The sequence below is a fragment of the Chelon labrosus genome (assembly GCF_963514085.1).
Source record: "Chelon labrosus genome assembly, chromosome: 23".
Taxonomy (NCBI): domain Eukaryota; kingdom Metazoa; phylum Chordata; class Actinopteri; order Mugiliformes; family Mugilidae; genus Chelon; species Chelon labrosus.
Window position 1 is genome coordinate 13885300 of NC_140356.1, and position 22850 is coordinate 13908149.

The 22850-nt window shown below is 42.6% G+C and overlaps 1 protein-coding gene across 1 annotated transcript in view; it reads left to right on the forward strand.

The window, feature by feature from the left end:
- Positions 1-22850, forward strand: part of LOC311508597 (voltage-dependent calcium channel subunit alpha-2/delta-1-like) — a 97994-nt gene that overhangs the window by 44984 nt on the left and 30160 nt on the right. Inside the window, exons 5-10 of the mRNA XM_084573428.1 lie at positions 4339-4374; positions 5034-5157; positions 16159-16290; positions 17868-17937; positions 18586-18636; positions 20097-20196. Of these exons, the coding sequence (XP_084429554.1) occupies positions 4339-4374; positions 5034-5157; positions 16159-16290; positions 17868-17937; positions 18586-18636; positions 20097-20196 (513 nt within the window). The remainder of the gene's footprint in view (positions 1-4338; positions 4375-5033; positions 5158-16158; positions 16291-17867; positions 17938-18585; positions 18637-20096; positions 20197-22850) is intronic.

Sequence of the window (22850 nt, forward strand, 5' to 3'; positions counted from 1 at the left end):
TGTTGCACAACACCACTGGAAAGCCGTGCAGCACCCGCATCATGGGAAAGTCGAGGGTGGTTCCCTTAAAACCAATAACCATTCCAAGACTGGAGCTAACAGCAGCAGTAGTTGCAGCACGTATGGAAAGATTGTGGAGAAGGGAGCTGCAGACGCCACTGCCCAACTCTATCTTTTGGACTAATAGCACCTCAGTGCTAAAGTACCTCAAAAATGAGACCTCCAGATTTAGAACTTTTGTGGCTAACAAGGTCACAGAGATTAAAGCATTTCATGCAGCTCAGTGGAGATATGTGAGCACCTTATCCAATCCAGCAGATCTTGCTACATCTAATGTAATTGGAAGTTTCACACTTTACAAATTCGTTCGGCCAGACTGGAACCATTGGCGTGCCAATTTTGGGTTAGACACCCCTGGTCTGTTTGGAAGTAAAACCACATCTGCATTTACCACCTGTTGCCAGAGGTGTCGCCAAAGACAACGAAAGCAAGATCTTCAAGAGTGCCACTTTAAATATCTGGTACTACGCTTTTGTATTTGATTTGAATTTATTTAAGGTATGTAGTTGGCTTATTTATTTATTTTTAAGCCAAGACTGTCAAAAAATCTCCTCACTATGCACTGATCTGCTGCTGAAAGAGAACGTGGTGGCCCTGTGTGCGTCAGCCCAGCTGAAGTGTAACTTCACGCAGTGCTGCTTCTCCCTCAGGATGTCGTCTGACACTCTGCTTAGCCTTACACGAACCTGTGTGTACCTTAGGTGCACACGGATCATGTGTGCCTTCAGCATTAACAAGAAAAAAAAATCCATACACGGTGCTCACACAGTCAATATCTACACAGATATTACTAAAAAACACAATTTGAAATATCAAGTGTGTATACATGCGCATGCATCTGTGTTCTGTCACCTTTGCTAACTGGGCCAGGTCTACCATGAATGTCTCCCCACTGATTTCAAACACTTAAAAGCTGTCACTGCATCAGCAGGAGTCGCACACAGTCATTAAGTGTATCGTAATAACCTTGTTTACAAAAGCTGCATCCAGCTGCTCTGCAGAATGTTTGGTATTTCTCTACTCAGTTAAGGTATTATATTATCGATTTTTATCTAAAAGCTTTACAACTTTTATTTGAGGACACAAAAAGGCCATCTTTTACAACTCTCTAGGCGGAACACTGTGAGGAAAAACTGGTGGGAGCAGATGATGTTGAAGTTTTCAGTGAGTGGATGGCATATTGCATGAGTCATTAGGGTTTTTACGAATGTAGAAATGTACTGCAGTCACACCTGGCAGAGATCAGACTGCAAAACAAGCATCTCATTACTCAGACAGATCATACACACAGTGATTAGGCAGTATGCACCACACCCACCGCAAAGTGGCGCAGAGGTAGGGACATAAAAATGTTTATTTTTTTGGTCCTTCTTTCTCACTTCGTCCTCTTTCTCTCATTTTCACACGTTGACTTTTTGCACAAAGTAACCTTCCGTGAGGGTGTGATGGTGTGACCTTAGTGTGATCAAGGTGCACACTGTCTGCAGTAACCCGACAGAAAACATCATGACACAGTCTCCTGTTCTTAGCTTTTTGGTGCGTGGCTTGCCTGCACGTAAATGTGCTCCACATACACATTTTGCACATACAGTATACTTTGCTTCTACTGATCTAACAGCAGAGAGCAGATGTTAGTGTTTGCCACAGTTTACTCGGCTAGATCACTTGTTTTTGAGTTAATTATCAGTAGCGGTGTCATGGGCAGTTGCGATCTCGTAGGTGTGCTGCTCTGGAGGTGGTAGGCATGGAGAGCCAGCTCCATGGCTACGGGGCACCCTTACATCAGCAGCCCCAGCTAGCTCGTTAGCACCCCGCTAGCAGCCAACACGGTGCACGTGGGCATGTTCTAAAAATAGCACTTTTTGCCATGGAGCTCCTCTAAAAATGTATTTAATTGTGTTACTATTCTTTTTATATCAATAACACTTGCATTAATGTAGATTTGAACATGGCATCATTGAAAATAAAATTAGATTTGTTTTAATGTTTTATGTATATATGAACTCTGACCTCATCTGGTGTCAAAGTTCAACATCACACGCAAGACAAGCCACCAATCTTTCCTTTCACTGATATATGCAAGTGGCCGCGGCTACGTTGTGAAGCTAGTGTGGGTTTTACCTCCTAAATAAAAACATGGCAGAAAAGCAAAAGAAAACGTACAATTTTCGCAGCGAGTGGGAAGAAGTGTTTTTTTTTTTTTTTTTTTTTTTTTTTTTACAACAGTAAAAGAAACGTGTGTACGTCTCATTTGTGGGACAACGTAGACAGACACTTCAGTACGTGTCACGCTAGCTTCCATGCTAACCACCCACCTGGCAGCGCACTACCAGCGAAGAAGTGAAAAAAACACAACTCGAAGCTTCACTTCGAGCAAAACGGATGTTTTAGTGAAATGCCATGACGGCTTTAAAGTCAAGCATTGAACAAAAATGTGAAAAATTGCGGTCATTCATCCATTCATACAGTGCATTCAAGAAAGATAGATAAGTCAGAGATGTGATGTCTTAAATGTTGAAACTGATAACGTATATAAACATAAATAAAAATATAAAATGTTTAAATACATAGGTTCCTGCCATGTCAATCATTGTTAACATTTATTGTGGGGATTCATTAACAGACAGCCTTGTCACACATATAAGTTACTATTATTACTATTGCTATTATTAAAGGTGAACTGTGCGACTATGTTATTCAGGAAATTTGTATTTAACCGGTAACCCCCACGTATTACTCTGTACCCTTAAAGGGGAACTACCATTTTTTACAACCTGGACCTTATTTCTGGCATAAAATATGATCGTTTACTCACCCATATAACTTTGGTGTCATTTTTAATCCTTCTGAAAATATTTAGCTCCAGTGGAGCGCCACGTATATCCATATAGTGGAAGTGAGTGGGGCACCGAAACGCAGCCTCTAAATAACGCATTATCTGCCGTGAAACTCGTTCATTTCACCAATATTTTGTTATGATACGCTAGTGCTATTCCCCTTAGAGTCTGGAGTTACCTGTTATCTATTCACAGACGTTTGTTGTTCTTTGGCCAGCTGTTCCTCTCTCTGCCTCCACATCCTCCTTTCAACGAGCTCCTCATCCGTATACTATGGCTCAAAACAGTAAGGACGTCCATCATAAACAAAGTCATCATCCACAACCTCAGAATCTGAAAAATATTCAGCCATGTTGCAAAAAACTAGCAGTAGCAAATTACAGGTAAACAAGTCATGCGGGGTGCACGCAGCGCTCAGAGATGACATCATCCCGGTCAGAGGTTAGTAGGTCAATCTACAGACCCCGGATGATGATAACAGGTAACCCCGGACTCAACGGGGAACAGCACTAGCGTATCATAACTAAATATTGGTGAAATGAACGAGTTTCGCGGCAGATTATTTATTTAGAGGCTGCGTTTCGGTGCCCCAGTCACTCCCACTATATGGATATACGTGGCGCCCCGCTGGAGCTAAATATTCTCAGAAGGATTAAAAATGACACCAAAGTTATATGGGTAGGTAAACAATGGTATTTTATGCCAGAAATAAGGTCCAGGTTGTAAAAAACGGTAGTTCCCCTTTAAAATAGCTCTCAGTTTTAAATTGGTGTAAGAGCAAAACAACACCCCTTACTTCAAACACAGACCACTACACTGTATGGAAAGTGCAAATGATATCTATAGCGGGATGAATTTAACTTTAAAAGCTCTATATGTCTTTTGGGAACACAAATGCTTTTGGTGACACCTGCTGCTCTTTCCTCTTCTAGCATATGCAGAAAAATAACTACAGCTACTAATGGTACTGCTACTAATAAATACCTCCTCTGATGATAAACCTTTTCCATTGTAGCCACTAAACATACTTGACAATTGACAATTTGCACATTGCATTTTTAAGTGGGTTTCTGCCTATAAATGCACATTATATCCGCATAGTACATAATCAATAATATAGGTAAATATTATATTAGTTTACTATCATTTACCACCCATTTATACTTTATGCATTTAAAGAGTGGCTAAACATGACATGATGGATGTTTTTTTTTTTTTTTACTGCTGATATCCTGCGATTTGACATCTTACTCTGCTGTAAGGATGTAAAAGTATACGGCTCCAGGGGTTTGGGGTGCGTTGAACAGGCGCAACCAAACAAACAATCCAAAAGGGAGCCGTGCAATACTTGCCTCATTTTAAGTCACTCCTCATAGTTGTGTATGTCTTTTATTTTGTCACTCATTCCTCATTTCCTGTTTCTCTTTTGTTCTCTTTGCAGGGCGACAAAATAGTTTACTACAATGCCAAAGATGACGTAAGTAGAGTGGAAGTCAGAGTCTTTATGGCCGTGACATGTTTTTTATTTTTTGCTTTTTTTCCCACACATTAGTAAATTGCACACCCAGTGACTGGAAACACTGCCCCTGCTTTTCCTAGCCAGCTCCTCTACACACTAGGCCAAAGCTGCACACAATTGCACCTCGATCAGCCACGAAAACAAACAAATACGCAGCCCTGCAGAGATTATTACCATGGCAACAAACCTGAAGTAGGGTTTTATTGGTAGGCTGTTAGAATCATCCACCTGCTCCTTCAGTCTTCACCTTTTGGTTTGTGAAAAGAAGTTGGCGTACATGTTGATATGTGTATAATAAGGGGTCCTTTTATATTTATTAATATATATATATATGCTTAAGACCGGAGCAATGTTTTGGGCCCCCACGCTAACAAATGACAAATGAGTATGCGTGAGACACTGAATGCCTCCCCTGGCCTCAAACGTCATCTGTCTGCTCTGATGAACATGAGATCAGCGTCTAATTCCTCTCCACGGTCCCACTGGGAAAGGACTACACACCCACAGCACACTAACGTCACTCTGGATTTGACTGACAGGCCCTCTCCCCTCTGTCTCCTCCTCTCTCTATCTAGATGTCTGCATTTATCTTTCTTTTTTTTTACTCTCTTCTGCAGCTTAACCAGACGGAAAAGAAGAACCGGTACGTTCCGGATGACTTCCACACGGACCCCGACTTCAAGCGGCCCGTCTCCTACAACACCACGGCCGTCCACATCCCTACTGATATATACGAAGGCTGTAAGTTGAAAGCCTAAGCACCAGCGCCCACCCTGCTTTCCGTCTCTCTCTGTTCCTGTCATCACTATGTCCACTATCTACAGAGCAGCTCCCATGATGTGGGGCTCAGCCTTCCAGCGCTGGCTGCAGTGTAGAGAGTTCTGCACCATTCTAGTCTATATATAACCCAAATGCCAACTACCCAGTGGTCAGCGCGCTCTAGCCCCCTCTTTACCCCGGTCACCAGCTGCTCCTTTCGCTCACGTCCGTATCTGGCCCCAACGACCTCTCTGGGCACTTGCACAGAATATCAGCGCTTGTGCTTTTCTGGTGTGTTCATGGAGTAGTGTTTTTCTCAGTATTATAGTTTTCAGTGTTTATTATGGACGCACCACATAATCATTCAGTTATTCCAAACAGAAATTTGTCAACGACTCTTAGATGGGTTTTGATTAAATTAGGTGATTGGGTCCTTCCTTCCTTCCTTCCTTCCTTCCTTCCTTCCTTCCATTATACTTGTGTTTCCTTCCTTCCTTCCTTCCATTATACTTTTGTTTCCTTCCTTCCTTCCTTCCTTCCATTATACTTTTGTTTCCTTCCTTCCTTCCTTCCATTATACTTGTTTTTCCTTCCTTCCTTCTTTCCTTCCTTCATTCCTTCCATTATACTTGTTTTTCCTTCCTTCCTTCTTTCCTTACTTCCTTCCTTCCATTGTACTTGTGTTTCCTTCCTTCCTTCCTGCCTTCCATTATATTTTTCCTTCCTTCCTTCCTTCCTTCCATCCTCCCTTCCATCCTTCTTTCCTTCCATTGTACTTGCGTTTCCTTCCTTCCTTCCTTCCTTCCTTCCTTACTTCCTTCCTTCCATTGTACTTGTGTTTCCTTCCTTCCTTCCTTCCTTCCTTCCTTCCATTGTACTTGTGTTTCCTTCCTTCCTTCCTTCCTTCCTTCCTTCCTTCCTTCCACTGTACTTGTGTTTCCTTCCTTCCTTCCTTCCTTCCTTCCATTGTACTTGTGTTTCCTTCCTTCCTTCCGTCTTTCCTTCCTTCTTTCCTTCCTTCCGTCATACTTGTTTTTCCTTCCTTCCTTCCCCCTTGCCTTCCATTATACTTGTTTCCTTCCTTCCTTCCCTCCTTCCTTCCTTCCATTATACTTTTGTTTCCTTCCTTCCATTATACTTCCTTCCTTCCTTCCTTCCATTATACTTGTTTTTCCTTCCTTCCTTCTTTCCTTCCTTCCTTCCTTCCATTGTACTTGTGTTTCCTTCCTTCCTTCCTTCCTTCCATTATATTTTTCCTTCCTTCCGTCCTTCCTTCCATCCTTCCATCCTTCCTTCCATCCTTCCTTCCTTCCTTCCATTGTACTTGTGTTTCCTTCCTTCCTTCCTTCCTTCCTTCCTTCCTTCCGTCATACTTGTGTTTCCTTCCTTTCTTCCTTCCTTCCTTCCTTCCGTCATACTTGTGTTTCCTTCCTTCCTTCCTTCCTTCCTTCCTTCCTTCCTTCCTTCCATTGTACTTGTGTTTCCTTCCTTCCTTCCGTCATACATGTGTTTCCTTCCTTTCTTCCTCCTTGCCTCCCATAATACGTTTGTTTCCTTTCTTCCTTTTGCTCCTTCCATTATATTTTCATTTCCTTCCTTCCTTCCTTCTTTCCTTCCTTTATACATGTGTGTTCTTTCTTTATACTGTTGTTTCCTTCCATCCTTCCTTTCTTCCTTCCTTCGTTTCTTCCATTATACTTTTGGCCATTCTTTCTTTCTTTTTCTTTCATTATACTTTTGTTTCCTTCCTTCCTTACATTATATTATAATTTCCTTCCTTCCTTCCCTCCTTTATTCTTTCCTTCCCTCCTTCCTTTGACTGCGCAGTGACTTTGCTGCTCTTTGCGGATGCATGCCTACCTTTTGTAGTTTTGACACTATGCAGAGTATAAAAAAATCCTTCCTTCCTACTTAAGGCTCCATGTCAGAGGGTTGGTTCTATGCTGGTCTTTGCCGATGCACTTCTACCTGTTTTGACACTGCACAGAGTCAAAAACCTCCTCCTTCCTTTCACTTAAACAAGCTTCAGCATGTGTTGTCCTGCATTGCACCTGTTGTTGCAAAAGAATAAAGAAATATATGCAGCGCGTAGCGACTTCAATCCATACTTTCCCCTTATTGCGTCTTTATCTTATAATTACACGTCTCATACATGAGTCTGATCTTAAGTTAATCACACACAGGTATAACTTCAGAGGGATGATCGTCCATTTCTGTCTCCTTCATCATCCATTGTTCACAAAGCAGGAAAACACATCGGACAGGCCGGCAATTAAACCAGACTCTGCTTCCAGTAATTAAATCTGGTATAATAAAGTATGCCATTACAGAATGTGGTCAGTCTTAAACTCTCTGAGACAAAGCTGAGTCATCAGGAGCCATGTAATTTAAGTTTTATCCATTATGACCTCACAGAGTCAAATGTGCGAATGGACATTACTGTAAAATTACCGTCAACGCCCAACTTTTGATTGTGTTGTCTCAAAAGGGGAGTGTGTGTGTGTGTGGAGCTGTCTTTTTACAAGCGATTAGAAAATGGCAGTGAGTAAAACAAGCTGGAATGCTAAGGAGACCGGCGTATGACTGTACCCATGCACACACAGACATATCCTAGGGGATATTAGTGTCTTATTCTAGGACACTGATGAGCACTATTCAAGGACACCCTGGCACACACAAATATAAAGATGCAGCCATGTCTGGAAACACAAGACAACATGACGGGAATCCTGTGATGAGAAATTTCATGATAAAAGTCACATAATTAGTGTTAAGAAGTGTCGATTGATCCAAATATATGCCGTGTGAGCCCAAACCTTTTATAGTAACACTACACCCCACTGCTTAACATGACACTTGCTGACTAAGATAATTTCACGTCACACACTTAATTTAACTACATGCCGCTGACATTAAAACGGCTAAAACCGTTTCCCGACATCCAGATATGGTTGCGCACTCAATATCAATTTCAGTAATGGTCTTCGCGGTGGCTCCGCTAAATGCAGAGGACTCAGTCACTCCAGCGCCCTCACACAGCGAGCCACTCCACATAAGTTGGACTATAAATGCGCAGACTTGGCGGGCCTCCGAGGGCTCTGACTGTGCAGACATTTTTGTCATTGCCAAATGGCCAAATGCACTCGGTTATTTTTACAAGCGGCAGTTAGAATGATGAAAAGGCGGGGGCGGGTTGGGGCGTCGTAGGAGGGGGTTGTTCTCAGTGTGATTCATCAGTCTGTTGTTTGTCATTTTTCTGTAATATAAAACTCCCCTTGTGTCTGTCTTTCTTTCTTCTGTCTGCTAATCGCGAGGTTGATGATTTTGCGTAGCATGTACTACGCCGGTGCTAAACAGAGATTTGCAGATGCACATCTTCCCGCCGTTGATCCTTTAGCGTTGGCCTGGCGGGGTACAAGACTGGAGAAAGCACTTCTTCGTAGTGGAGTGCTTCTTTCTTGTTCATGCTTTTTCTTTCTTTTTCCACGCTTCTTGTGGTGAACTCTGCTGCGGTCATTGCATTTCAAGCTAACCTTTCCCTTGCGCTTAGCGTCATCACCTAGGGGTGACAAGCTGTTGGCCTGTTGGAGGATTGCACATGAGTGTGTCTTATCCTCTGTGTTGGTTTTTTGTACATGGATAAGTACCTAAAGGGACACCAACAACCCTTTGTTGCCAAGACTACCACGGCTTTACTGTAAATATGAAACTACAGCCTCCTTAGCTTAGCATATAGACTGGATACCGCTAACCTAGCTGTGTCCATTTAGAAAAAATACATAACAGCAAAAGTTTCCGTGAATTTTGTCCATTTTATACAATTACAAATGTGTAAAACCAACGATATGAGACAAATATGCTTCTGCTACTCCTAAAGCAAAGCTAAAGTGCAACTATCTTTCTGGTTGAGTGTACGTTGTTTGTACAAAGTACCTTAAATCCAGCCAGATTGTTAACTGACAGGACGCAAGGCAAATTGATAATTGATCCCGAGGAGGTTGAATGCAGAGATGGAAGGTGATCTTGAGAGTCAGATAAACCCATGGTTCCTGTAACAGATAAGGAAGAAGAAGCAAATAAAAGAGAGTTTTGGGAAGAGGTAGGGCGAGAACTGAGACGAATCCAAAAAGGGGAGGTTAGACACACCTTCATAGGTAAGCACAGGAGGCTCGGTCGGCCTTGTCCCTGAATAAAAAGGTTCTTGTCCCTGAATTAAAAGTCTTGCTTGGCGTACTTTTGAACTTCCTCGCTGTGCACACACACTGTGTTAAGGAGTTCTTCTGCCTCTCTTCCAGCTCTGGAGTGTAGTCGGTGGAGGGTGGGGTCTGGGTGGAGTTCCAGTTGGCGCAGTAGTGAAGCTGTGCAGGCGGCGTTGCTGTCCTCTTCCTCTCTCTCTCTCTGTCTCTCTCCAAGGACAGGCTGCCACATCACTTGCCTCTCCGGATGGCCAGCACTCTCGGCGTTGCCGTGGCAACGTGTATCGCCAGTGTGTGTGTGTGTGTGTAGGAGGAGACACACGGACACTTAGACACGCCCTGGTGTTCTGTCTTGTTGTACGTACTGAGGAAGGATTGGTAACTTGATTAGGGGACTTTGTCTAGACAAGGCTGGTGTCCTTGTGGCTTTTACTAATTCTCAAGGTGAGATGTATCACCCGCCTCGTTTGACTTTCCAGATCACTCCTTCTCCTTTCGTCTGCGTCTTCTCGACTTTTTTTTTTTAGTCCCGTTTGTTCTTTTTCAACCTTCCTCACCACCTTAATCTCTTCTTCCGCACCCTTTCACCCTGTCATTTATCACTCCATCCTCTCTTCCCACCCTCTTGTCCCTCGCTGCACCTTATTTAAGCATATTCATAGTGCGCCGTGTGGAGACAAATGTGCCACTGTCTTTCTCCCCCGCATTAGTCCTGCTGATTGGAATCCATTCTCCCTGCTGATCCAGTGTAGGTGGTCAGACTGGGATTCATTATCGTGTTTACCAGGAATGAATCGGTTTGTGTTTGAGTTTGTCTTGAGAGAGAGAGAGAGAGAGGAAACACTTGGGGTGTCTGAGTCGACATGTGTGTGTGTCACATCACATGCTCCCGCCGCCGCACTCTATGAGGATCTCATGGCTGCGTATGCATGTCTTCTCGCTCATTAGGCAGGCCGGCGTGGATGCGATGAGAGGAGATGAGAGGAGAGCTTGGCGGCCTTGGCAGGAGATCCGAGTCTCGTCTGATGCCCGTTTGCATCAACTCTGTGTGGCACCTGTCAGCCCAAGACACACACACTCGGTGACGCGCTGAGATACTGTGACGCCGTGTGTGTGTTCGCGTTGTAGTCACGCTCCCTTTGGCAAAGCTCGCAGCATATAAACTGATTTCCTTCTTCCTTTTGCACTCTTGTGCCACTTGATACGCGTCCTGTTTCATTTATAGCAGCCAAACTCTGTGGTATCTCCATCCCGTCCCTACCTTCCGTCTCCCTCCTCGTCCCGCAGTCATTGCATTTGCAAGCAGCGTCCTTGCGACAAGTTGGATCCCATCCCATGATGTAATAATCAGCTGATTGCGATTCACATTCGCATTCCCCTCCGCGCGAGCGAGAATCTCATTTCACCGTCTCCCTTCACCTTTCCGTGAGACTTCTAAGAAGGAGACGGCCGTCCTCGCAGCAGCGGAGATTACCAAAAGAGCTTTCTTCACCCTCATGACCTCCAGACACATTTCATCCTTCAGGAGTAAATATAGCAGCCAAGCATGTGTGTTCCCATGTCCATATCTTTATCTGTTTCCCCAGGCAGCTGTGAGTGTGTTGCATGTCTCTACACCCTCATATCACTTTGGGTTTTCACATGCACTCCTATCTATTCATGCACACCTACTGAATGCATTGTCATTCTTTCATTGGTTTCTTTTCAAGTGACAAGTCAATATTAAGATCAGAATAAAGAAGTCAAGGTTAGTTAAATGAAACAGTAGGCTGTTCTGGAGATTAGGGGCAGCCCCGCAAAGGTTCGCCCAATCCACCTCCGTCCTCTGTGGGTCCTGTGGGTTAAGGGGAGGGGCCTTTGTGGATCAGGCTTGTTCCGGTGCATCCCACAGATACTTGATCAGTTTGGGATTTAGTGAATTTGGAGGCCAGGTCAACACCTTGTGGTGTTTTTCATGTTTTTTGAGTTCTTAACCGGCTGCATCCTGCTGGGGACAGCTGCTGCCATCAAGGAGTGTCATTGCTATGGGTTGGGGATGCCTGGTCTGGTCTAGGGTGGTGCTACATGTCTAAGTAACATCTACATGAACATAGCACCACAGGTCTTCAGATAAGGTTGGTTGTATGGAGTTGGGATAATCCAGAAAGGTGTTATCCATCTGTGTTTTAATATTTTGAAAAGACTGCAATAAATCATTTTTATTTTGGGGGGCATATAAATGAGATTCTACTGCTAAATACATTAAGTTGAAGTGAGTATTTCAAAGTCAAGTTCAACGGTTTGTTCACAAATCACTCAATGCATGACTCCCCTTAGCAAAAAGTAGTATACTTGAAGTTTATTCTATTAAGTACGCTTGAGTATAACTATAGCAAGTATACTACAGACCATGTACTTGTAGTGTACTAGAAAGTATACTAATTTAATACTTCTTCGGACTAAATTGGACCATTTCTAAAATGTAGACTAGAAGTATATATCTAGTACACTAGTAGTATATAGATGAGTGTACTTGTTGTATACTTGAAAGTGTGCTTTTGTAAACTTAAAATGACCTTCTAAAGTATACCTTAAGTATACTTTTATAAACTTAAAAATGTTCCAATTTAGTCTGAGAAGTATTAAATTAGTATACTTTCTAGTACACTACAAGTGCATGGTCTGCAGTATACTAGCTATACTTATACTCAAGCATACTTAATAAAATGAACTTCAAGTATACTACTTTTTGCTAAGGGTCAGATCGGGTTGCCGCCGTCATTAAGATTATCCCACACAGTTTTGCAGCTGCAATTCAAAGTCTCAGCAACGTGCAGTGGGAGGAAAATATTTTTCTGAAAACAGCTGAAAATGGGAAGCACAGTATACCAGTGCGGTGGGCAGCAGAAGCACAATTCATCTGAAGCTCGTTGTGCAGAAAATCCTGCACTTGTTGCTCACACCTCTCCAAGGTTTTTATCCAAATTCACCTTTTTATGTTATTGCAGTTTACATGGCAGGGTAATCCTGCAAGTGCAAAACACACTGACTGCATGGAGTAGTGCTGTGTCGCTTGGCACCTGTAGATACTCGCTGATTGTGCAGTCGCTTAAATTGTTAAATATGTGTTTCTCTGCGACGTTCGGTGCCAAAAACATAATAATCTTTAAGGTGTGTAGTCGGCTGAAGTGGATATCCATTCTGTGTGAATGCCTGCAAAGGGATGCGTTCAGGATCAGCAGCGACTGGCGAAGTACCATCGAGCTGCGGGCCCCTTTCTGATATGATGATTGCAGGTTCTCACCACTTCAGCCCCCACCATGTAATTACTTTCAAATGCACAGGCGGTTTCAGCCACCAGCCAGCTGATGACAGGGAACACCACAGGGCACTGCTTGGCATGGCACCGCGCAGCTCCCCCCGCCATCATCACCACCACCACCTCTCTCCGTCGTCACCTCCCACGGCCATCACCCTCGTCAGTCACTGCCAGATTCACGTTTTGATTTGTTTTTGAAAGCATCTTCATGCCTCACGGGGAATATTCAGTTTCCACGTCTTTACTTGATAAACATGTGATGCTTTTATCTCATGTTTCGGTTCATGCCTGTCATTATTAATCCTTGACCTTTACTTCTCTGAATTAATTCAGTTTAATCAAGTATCTGAATAAGTTCAGCCGGATGACACAGAAGTCATCATGCGCTATCCCTGCTGCTCAGTGCCAAAAGTACCTGTTCAAGGAAAAGCCATGCCAGCAACTTCTTTCCATTCCATCTTTCGTTTTTTTCTCTCTCCACTCATTATGTTGTGTCATTTCTCTAATCTCATTTGTGTGAAAGCGGAATCTCGCTGCGGAAAAACCCATTTGTGGAACACTCAGAAATTCATGGACTTTGCTTCATTATTCATCTTTTATTTTTCTGCGAGACAGATCTTTTTCTTTTTTCCTTCGACATGGTGGCAACATCCGTGTTTCTTGTTCAGACACACAAACATGGACGCCCTTCTCCCCCCTACGTCCAATAGTCCCTCAGGACATGATGCCACGCCTGACAAATACAGCTGGCCGGAGCTGGCCGGAGCTGGCCGGAGCTTGCATTGCTGCGGTGATACTTCTCATTTCTTACTCTTATCATTATGACAGACACATCACCACAGAGATGGATCTGTTTAAATTGGGACTCTCGCATTTGTTTGAGATTAGAGGACACTGCCCTGCAATGCCAAAGTATTGTTAGTAAGGGCGCGTCAGTGTTGCCTGTGTCTTTATCCAAAATTCTCATAAAGGGTTTACCCATTTTACACAAAAGAAACGCATAAAAACACAGAGAAATCATGTTAAGGGTTGGTCACTATGGACCTCCTGCAGCAGGATACACTCTTCGTTCCTTGTTATTTCAGTCTTCACTATGAGCAGTATGGAATAAAAAGCTCTATCCTGTATGAGGTCTCGTTACCCTGAGACTTCTTGTTACCGATGTCACAGAAACCAGCAGGACTAATCCATTAAGGACCGTCCTCGGGGAGCAGAGAGATCAGGCCTGAACAAATTGTCACCACTTATCATTGGGACACACTTTTCTCCACAATACCGCGGGGAGCCATTTAAGGCCCGGCCTAAACTCTCTCTTTATCCCACAAAACGTAGAAATGGATGGTAAAAAGAGGCGGGGAAGGGAATGAGTAAGGAGCCATGGGACGGGGGCTAGAATAAAACAGGAGTAAGTAGGAGGGTCAAACAGAAACAGAAATATAGATGCCATTTTCATGTCTTTCCATAGTACTTTCTTTCCATAATGGCACCACTACTTTTTATTTTGGCCTGGGGTAGACAATCTCAATTCTTATCATAATATGAGTGTGGTAACATGCCACCTGGGTTTTATTATAGGACAGAGTTCGACTTATCTAGATTTATATAAAAAACAAGTTCAACTCCACTGCACTGCACCGTGACATGTATGACTTTGTCGCTGTTACTCTGTCCCAAGTGATTTGATTGACCTGGCAGATACCAGCCAGGGCATGATTAGCTCCCAACGGAGTGACTCCAGACCTACTCTAGGCGAGGGGAGCCAGTCTGGCTTCCAGGCTTGAACTATTGCAATTTTTACGCAATGTTAACAGTTAAAAAGCAAAATAACACTTTCGTCTGGCCAAACTACAAACCTACTTGGATGTCTGTGAAGGTTCTCTGTCATCCAGGTCATGGCATGTCCAAAAAAGCGTTTTTAATAAAAAGGCAGCTGGAGTTGTCGAGTTTTTGAGAAGATGTTTCATCACTCATCTGAGTAGCTTCTTCAGTTCTAGGGGACTCAACTTCAAACTTCCCACTAGTCCCCTAGAACTGAAGAAGCTACTCGGATGAGTGGTGAAACATCTTCTCAAAAACTCGACAAGTCCAGTTGCCGCTTTTTTCCAACGCTTTTTTGGATATACCTACTAGGATACACCATATACCAGGGATCTTCAACGTTTTCCAGGCCAAGGACCCCCAAACTGATGGAAAAGAAGGAGTTGGGACCCCCTACTTATGTATATGTGTATTTAAAGACATTTAAATGTATTCACGACCCCCTGCAGCACCTCCGCGGACCCCCTGTTGAAGACCTCTGCAATATACCATATACCATATACCATATACCACCATGTATGTAGAACGTACACTAAACAGTAGATTGTGATGAATTATGTCTACAGTGTCTGCCACTCTACAGGCATTCATGTTCCCCTCTCGATTAGTTGCGATAACTTTTTGAGATCCATTAACATTTTTACCTTGCATCATCAAAAGCACGTGTTGATCACATTACATTCAGGTAATGTGACGAAAATTCTTTGCTAACGTACAACTTCAACTTCCCGGAGTTGGCTTTTACTATGGCCTACATACTGTAGCTGTACATCCTGGTTAATTTGCACCATGAAAATGTATGTATGCTGCCCCTTGCTGCAGGAAATGTCTGAATGTAATCATTAGTAGGATGAATCTGAGTTCTTGCTACTCTCACAGTTTGTATGTGGTCAGCCTTCGGACCTGTCTGCGTAATAGCTGAAAATCTGCTTTTCCTGAGTTTGTCAATATAATTATCTTTTATTCCACGGCCCTTTGTTATCTGTCGCATCTGACCTGGATTTCCTGGTTGTCCCTTGTCTTGTCCTGATGTTTCTTTTTTTATTGTACCTCTGTGTACCATGTGAAAGTATGAGTCACACAGAGCCTCATTTTGACATGCAGCCTACTCTCCCAGGCAGAGTGCTGCCTTTTTGGATCAAACGAGATTTTAGGAGTATTAAGGCCAGTAAGAGCTTCAGCAGACAAACAGGTAAACAAAACGTTTACTGTATGTCTGTCCACCCCATACCCAGAAGATGATTTTGTCTTATTCCATAATATCAAATTTAATCATTTTTGCTTTACCTCCAACATTCCCTTCTGCCCTTTCTCCTCTCTTTTGATCACTTTCTGCTGTCTCAAAATGTGCTGTGTGTTTTGAGAGAAGAACTGTAAAAAAAAAAAAAAAAAAAAAAAAAATCGAAATATCTCATCATGGCAGATTGACGCCAGTTTCAATTTCTGTGAGGAGGCTTCCTTTCAGCCGTCAATGTCAGTAGCTTAATACTTCCAAATCTGTGTATATGTGTGTTGGAGACTTTCTGAGCATGGTTTATTTTTTTTTTCCAGGATTGCTTTTTCAGAGTAAATGGCCCTGACATTTTGCGCTTGTGTGATTTTTGTGATTTTTATACTTCCACACAAATATGACTCATTCATTCTTTCTGTGTCTGTGTTTGTGTGCCCCAGCTACCATCATTTTGAATGAACTGAACTGGACGGAGGCCTTGGAGGATGTTTTCCGGAAAAACAAAGAGGACGACCCTTCACTCCTCTGGCAGGTGTTTGGTTCTGCCACCGGATTGGCTCGATATTACCCAGGTGAGCAGCCCAGTGGCCAAGGGGTTCATACCAACAGCCTTCTGACTGGTCAGTCTTGGGGACACAAAATTTCCACCATAGGGCCAGTCCATTATATTGCGCACTGATGCATCTAAGAAACAAGCCTGACTGGGCTGATAAAGGTCATGAATCCTTTTTTTGAGAAACATATCATATCCTATCGTATGGTATTGATCCTGTCGTATCATATTGCATCGTATCGTATTATATCGCATCGAATTGATCGTATCGCATCATATCGTATTGATCGTATTGTATCACAATGCATCGTATCGTATCATATTGTATTGATCGTATTGCATCATATCGCATCGTATCGTATCATATCGCATCATATTGATCATATTGTATTGTTCATATCGTATCATATCGCATCGTATTGTATTGTATCATATTGATTGTATCGTATTGATTGTATCATATTGTATCATATCGTATTGATCGCGTTGTGTCGTATTGTATTGTACTGATCACTTTGCATGTATCGTATGTACGTATCGTATCATATTGATCGCATCATATCGCATTGTATTGTATTGGTCGTATCGTGTCAAAATCTATGGTGTCATACTGTACCTTATTAGATCATACTGTGTCATACCTCATTGTATTATATCATATCATATCATATCTTTATATATCGCATCATATTGTGTTCTACACTATCGTTCGGACAACTGCCTCTCGCCCGATGACAGCTGGGATAGGCTCCAGCAGACCCCCGCGACCCTTAACAGGACTAAGCGAGTATAGAAGATGAAATGAAAATGAAAAATGAAACTATCGTTCGGTGTCAGGTGGTTGTAACCACCCCTGCAACACGAACACTTTTTCAGCCAAAGGGCAACAGGAAAGTCGTGAGTATCGTTGTTCGGAGTTGATGTACCAGAGCTTTGCAGCAACAACTGTAGCACCAGTTTGCTAACCATCTACCTTGTTACATTACTTGCTGCACTGTTTATCACCTTCTGTTGTTATGTGCCTTTGCCTGGGCAATGTGTGTCCACAGTTTGAAGCAATTCAAAATACTGTATGTCTTTCTCTGGACTTACTCCACATTTAATTGCAAGGATGCTAGTTTTAAAAATCTTACATGGCCATCATTACCAACTTAGATTAGTTTTGAACTGCCCCTTATATTTAAAACAGTGGATACAGGTAGAGTTAGGGAATATCAAACACATGCTTTCTGTAAAAGGATATAAAACATCTACTACTCTAATCTCAGTGCTGCATTCATAAAGAGTCTTTACTGATTTTCTGGCTGACTAGAGGAAGCCTGATCAAGTAAAACCACTAGCTGTTTTTCTTATACTTTAATTAGTGTGATCGATTAAACGAAGACACACAGAGGAAAAGTTAGACATTATATTAGAACTTTAGAGAGAGACAGGCTGACTCTTTGTCCCTGCTTCTGGTCTTTATGCTAAACAAAGCTAAAGTAATTGGATCCTGGCTGAAGCTGCGCACACATGAGGATATTGTCAAACTATCATATGCGAGTTGTTGCAAAAACCCAAGTAAACACACTTGTCTTTTTCTGTATTTTTACCCAGCGTCCCCTTGGATCGACTCGCGCAATACGGCCAACAAGATTGACCTCTACGACGTTCGCAGGCGGCCGTGGTGAGTGCCGTTTTGTGCAGGCACACAGCACATTCAGCCCGTCCTTTGTAACTGAAAACAAAAACTAGCCTTGCATGTTGCATAAACTCATTACGCATAAAAGCATCTGTACACACACACACACAGTCTGACACAATCAAAAGCATTTTCCTGGCCAAAGCCGAACCCTCTCAAAACAAACAGATCAGAGTTTTATGTTGATTGAGCCACCGCAGATCAGAGGGAAGCAATACAAAAGGTTCATTAGCCTCCTAGAAAATGATCAAATCTGGCTGGGGGCCACCAATACGGTCTGCATGTTATTAAATTTCCTTAGCTTTGAGACACCCGTTGGCCACGGGGCACTCAAACTCCAAACAAAGACACACAACTGTGTGTTTGTTAAGGAAATGACAGCAGAGAGGTAATTAAAATTTTTTGATTGAGTTCTCATGCAGATGATAGCAAGTGATGTTTGTTTAACTGCTCAACGAAAGATGAATGTGATGAGAGTATCAAAATGATTAAATTGCTCAGTCGTTGTGTTATGTGGAAATTAGTTTTAAATAAGATAGTTCTTTGTTTGTGTGTTTCCACTTCTGCACATGCACTGTATATGTCTTTATGTGCTCAAAACCCATGACATGTGTCTCTTTTATTACTCACCAGGTACATTCAGGGGGCGGCGTCACCTAAGGACATGCTGATCCTGGTGGATGCGTGAGTGACGACCTCGTGATTCATCCATTACAGTCAGACTTTATTTTCTTTTTCGCGCCAGAAGGCCCTGATGCTAACTCTCTGACTGGCCTCATCCCGCTGGGCGCTGCTGCGCTGTGCTCACATGTGACACTGACAAACAGAAAGCAGTCAGTGTGCTGGCCGAGATCATCATCACCACAGTCCAGTTATTTCTTTTATGCCTTTAAAAAGAAGAGCTGAAATGTTCAGAGAGGATCCTGGAGCAATATGTGATATGACAACAGATCAGTCTTTGATCAGATTCAAGGCCCAGGAAGGAAAACATGATTTTGATTTCACAGAGAAGACTGAATAAAGGGAGATTTAATTAGGCCAAACATTTGATACCCCTGATAGATTTAATTTATGTAAATAAGCCGACCTCCAAGTCTGCTTCACGTGCTGCTTGTTGACAGCCAGATCCTCCCTCCTATTAGTGGTGGAGCAGTCTGTAAATGCGACATGTGATCGGACTGGCCTTCAGCAAAGAATAACCAGTAGCTTAAGAGCAAACGTCCCCTCCTCCAAGAGGCCAGCTTTGTTTCAGGAGGTTTTCAAAACGGAGCAGTGAGAGACGACACTCACATGACTCAAAAGCTTGTATGGTCAAATATCAGTCAAGTTAGATCTGAAAATGCCCCCTCTACCCCTTCTGTCACTCAGAGTAATTACATAAACACTGTTGACACATGCATGTTGACGTACCTACGGGACGTGCCTACAGTCTCAGTCCCTTCTCGTCTTTCGCTGTTCTCTGTGAGGAAAAACCATACCAATGGTAATCCGTGTTTGCCCTCGCCATTGATCGCTTTATTATATTGGACCACAGTTTTCCTTTTTATGTTGACCTTCAGAAACGGTTCTTGATCTCTTCCTAGATTCAGTTTTGTTCTTTCGCACTTTCAGATATTCATAGAACCCTAGTTACATTTGTAACCACAAATGCAGCTATCTCGCAATAATTGCTCTCTGCTTCAGCTCTTCCAAAGAATCATTGTTAGTTCACGTTAAACATACAGTACAGTACGTTCTCCTGCGAATACTAATGCCCAGTACAGATTTATCTGATGCCCATTAGCTTAATTAGCATTGTGTGAACTTTTTTGGCAAGTGCTCGAATGTAACAGACATCTGTTTATATGTGAAAGTCCCGCATGATTACATTAAGACTTACACTTTATTGATGCACAAGGGACATTGCTTAGTCACAGTAGCTCAGTTGCACATAACAAAAACACACTCTTGAGAAAATAAAAACAAATGTAAGACAGTTAAATAATAATATAAAAGAGGAGATCTCAACATTTTAGCCGGTAAAAATAATACAGTAAAGGAGCAGAGGTGCAGAGCCTTTCGCCATTACAAAAAGAGTTGTCGATTTTTAACAAACTAGAGGATGAAGTCAATTTCATACAACTGACTTTGTTTCCACACTGCAGGAGTGGAAGCGTGTCAGGTCTTACCCTCAAACTCATCAAAACGTCCGTCAGCAAGATGCTGGAGACCCTTTCCGATGACGACTACGTGAACGTAGTTTATGTGAGTATTTATACAGCTGGTACCAGGATCTCATTCTCAGTCTTCCCAGAAAATTCTTAGTGTTTCTGTATACTTGACAATGAATGTTAATGTGGACATGTTTGTGGCTTGACTGTTTGTGTAGCTTTAGCCCGGTTTGAGTCATTGGTTTAAACATGGCAGTGACCTTTTCGGCGACTTAATACATCACACATGGTTGGATCTTTTATTGTGGCTGCATATGTGCATGGATGCATGCATGCTTGTGTGCTCATTTCTCTAACTTAAACTGTCCGTGTGTGTATATATATATTTATAATATGCGTGCACGCCTGTGTGTTTATGTTGGATCTTGTGTGAGAGAAGCTTCTCCGTCGTTCCAGAGCCGAATCCAAGTATGCGTGCCTAATAGAGCAAGCGCATGACGCCGCTTGGGCAAGCCCTGAAATGCCACAAGATAAGTTTGACGAATAATGATGCGCTGCATTTATGAGCCACACTTTGAATCAGTGTCGTGTAATGGAATAGGCCTTGCCTGCCATATTGAAATTCTACCGGGATGTCAGGCGTCACAAGTTTTATTGACCTGAAGATTGAAGAAAAAATTAATCCATTTAAAGCTCCTGGTGAGTTAGAGCTTTTTTTGTGTGTCCTAGCGATGCTTTTAGCGGGAAGAAAAATAACACGGTTGTAAGGGGTTGTTTTGCTCGCTTGAGGGAATTTGTGAGTAGTCTCAAAGATCTATCGAAGGCAATCAGAGTTAATGCAGTTAGGACTGAAAGGCAAAGAGCATCACTCTAACTTGATTTTGAGCCTTAAGTGGGTGTCCTGGGATTGTCCTCTTTATGCTGTTGCTAGGCAACCCGTCAAACACTAGTTTCTGTTTGTCGCTCAGTGACCGTGGTTAAAGGTAACTGATCTAAAGAACGCAGAATGTACAGAACAGGATGACGTTCTCTGTCTTTTCTTGTTTTTGTTAGTGCATTAAAGGGGAACTACTGTTTTTTACAACCTGGACCTTATTTCTGGCATAAAATACGATTGTTTACTCACCCATATAACTTTTGTGTAATTTGTACTCCTTCGGGAGATATTTAGATCTGCGTATATCCATATAGTGGGAGTGAATGGGGCACCGAAACGCAGCCTGTAAATAACGCATTATCTGCCGCGGAACTTGTTCATTTCACCAATATTTCGTTATTGTACGCTAGTGCTATTCCCCGTTGAGTCCGGAGTTGTAGATTGACCTACAGACCCCGGATGATGTCTTCTGACCTGGATGATGTCATCACTGAGCGCCGCGTGCTGCTAGTTTTTTGCAACATGGCTGAATATTTTTCTGATTCTGAGGTTGTGGACAAACCATAACAGAAGAACTACAAATTACACAAAAGTTATATGGGTGAGTAAACGACCGTATTTTATGCCAGAAATGAGGTCCAGGTTTTAAAAAACAGTAGTTCCCCTTTAAGGGCGACACAGTGGCGTGGTGGTTAGCACTGATGCCTCATAGCAAGAAGGTTCATGTGAGCCCTGCGAAAGACTGGCGACCTGTCCAGGCTGGGCGAGAGACGGGCCCCCTCGCGACTCTTCACAGGACAAGCGGTTACAGAAGATGAATGAATGAATGTTTGTGCATTATGGAATTGCTGTCAACAAGGAAATGCTATGCTATGAGCACAACTGAGTACAACATGTCAAACTTTGTGCGCAGATGCAGGAAGCATCCATTGCCCAAGACCTTTCTAAAGAATTAGATCCCATAAAACTGCCATTCCATGGATTGAACTAAGAAAATAATACATTTTAAACAGAAGCAGGTCTCGATATGGCGAAGCGTGCTAAGCTAAGCTAACCACAAACAAGGAGAGCAAATCTCCTCACAGATGTTGAAAGTTTGCCTCCGTCTTATGTTTAACCCTTTTTGTTTTCCACTTATTTCCGTATATTTTGTCTCATATTTAAAGCGGGCATGAATCATCCGTATTTATGACATTTTACATTCCTTCAGCATGCAGGTGGCGTCTGTCCGCCTGCAAACATCTCAGCTAACTGTATTGCTCAGGTTACATGAATCCTTAGCACAGGACACATAATGCACTTGAGATGAGACTGTCCCGTCTAGATCTCCTTCATCTTCATTCACCTCCTCTTTGTCCTTCATCCAATTTATTCCATTTCCTTTCACTTCCTTTAATAAAGCCGTGGTTTGCGGGCTGTTGTTTTTTTTCTGTTTGTAGCTTTCAAATCGGCTAAGTGAACCAGCCTTTGAAGTTAATGAAATCGGACGCTGATGTAATAAGTATATTGATAGGATCCGGCTCAGTTTGTAGAGCGTCCAGAAGCATTTTGAAGCTTTTTGAAGTTATGGCCTTTTATAATAAAATAGTGTAATGTAAGCACAAAGACCTTCTTTTAGCTCTGATCCATGTGTGTGCGTCACTTGGCTTTCTGTTTTAATGGGGAATACACTTACTAAACTAATACATTTTGTTTATAGAGTGAATATACACCAATCAGGCACCACCAACAGGGAAGTAAATAACATTGACCATCTTGTGACAATACAATGTTCGTCTGGGAAACTTTTGGACCTGGCATTGGTGTGGATGTTACTCAGACATGTACCACCCACCCAGACCAGACTAGGCACCCCCACCCCATAGCAATGA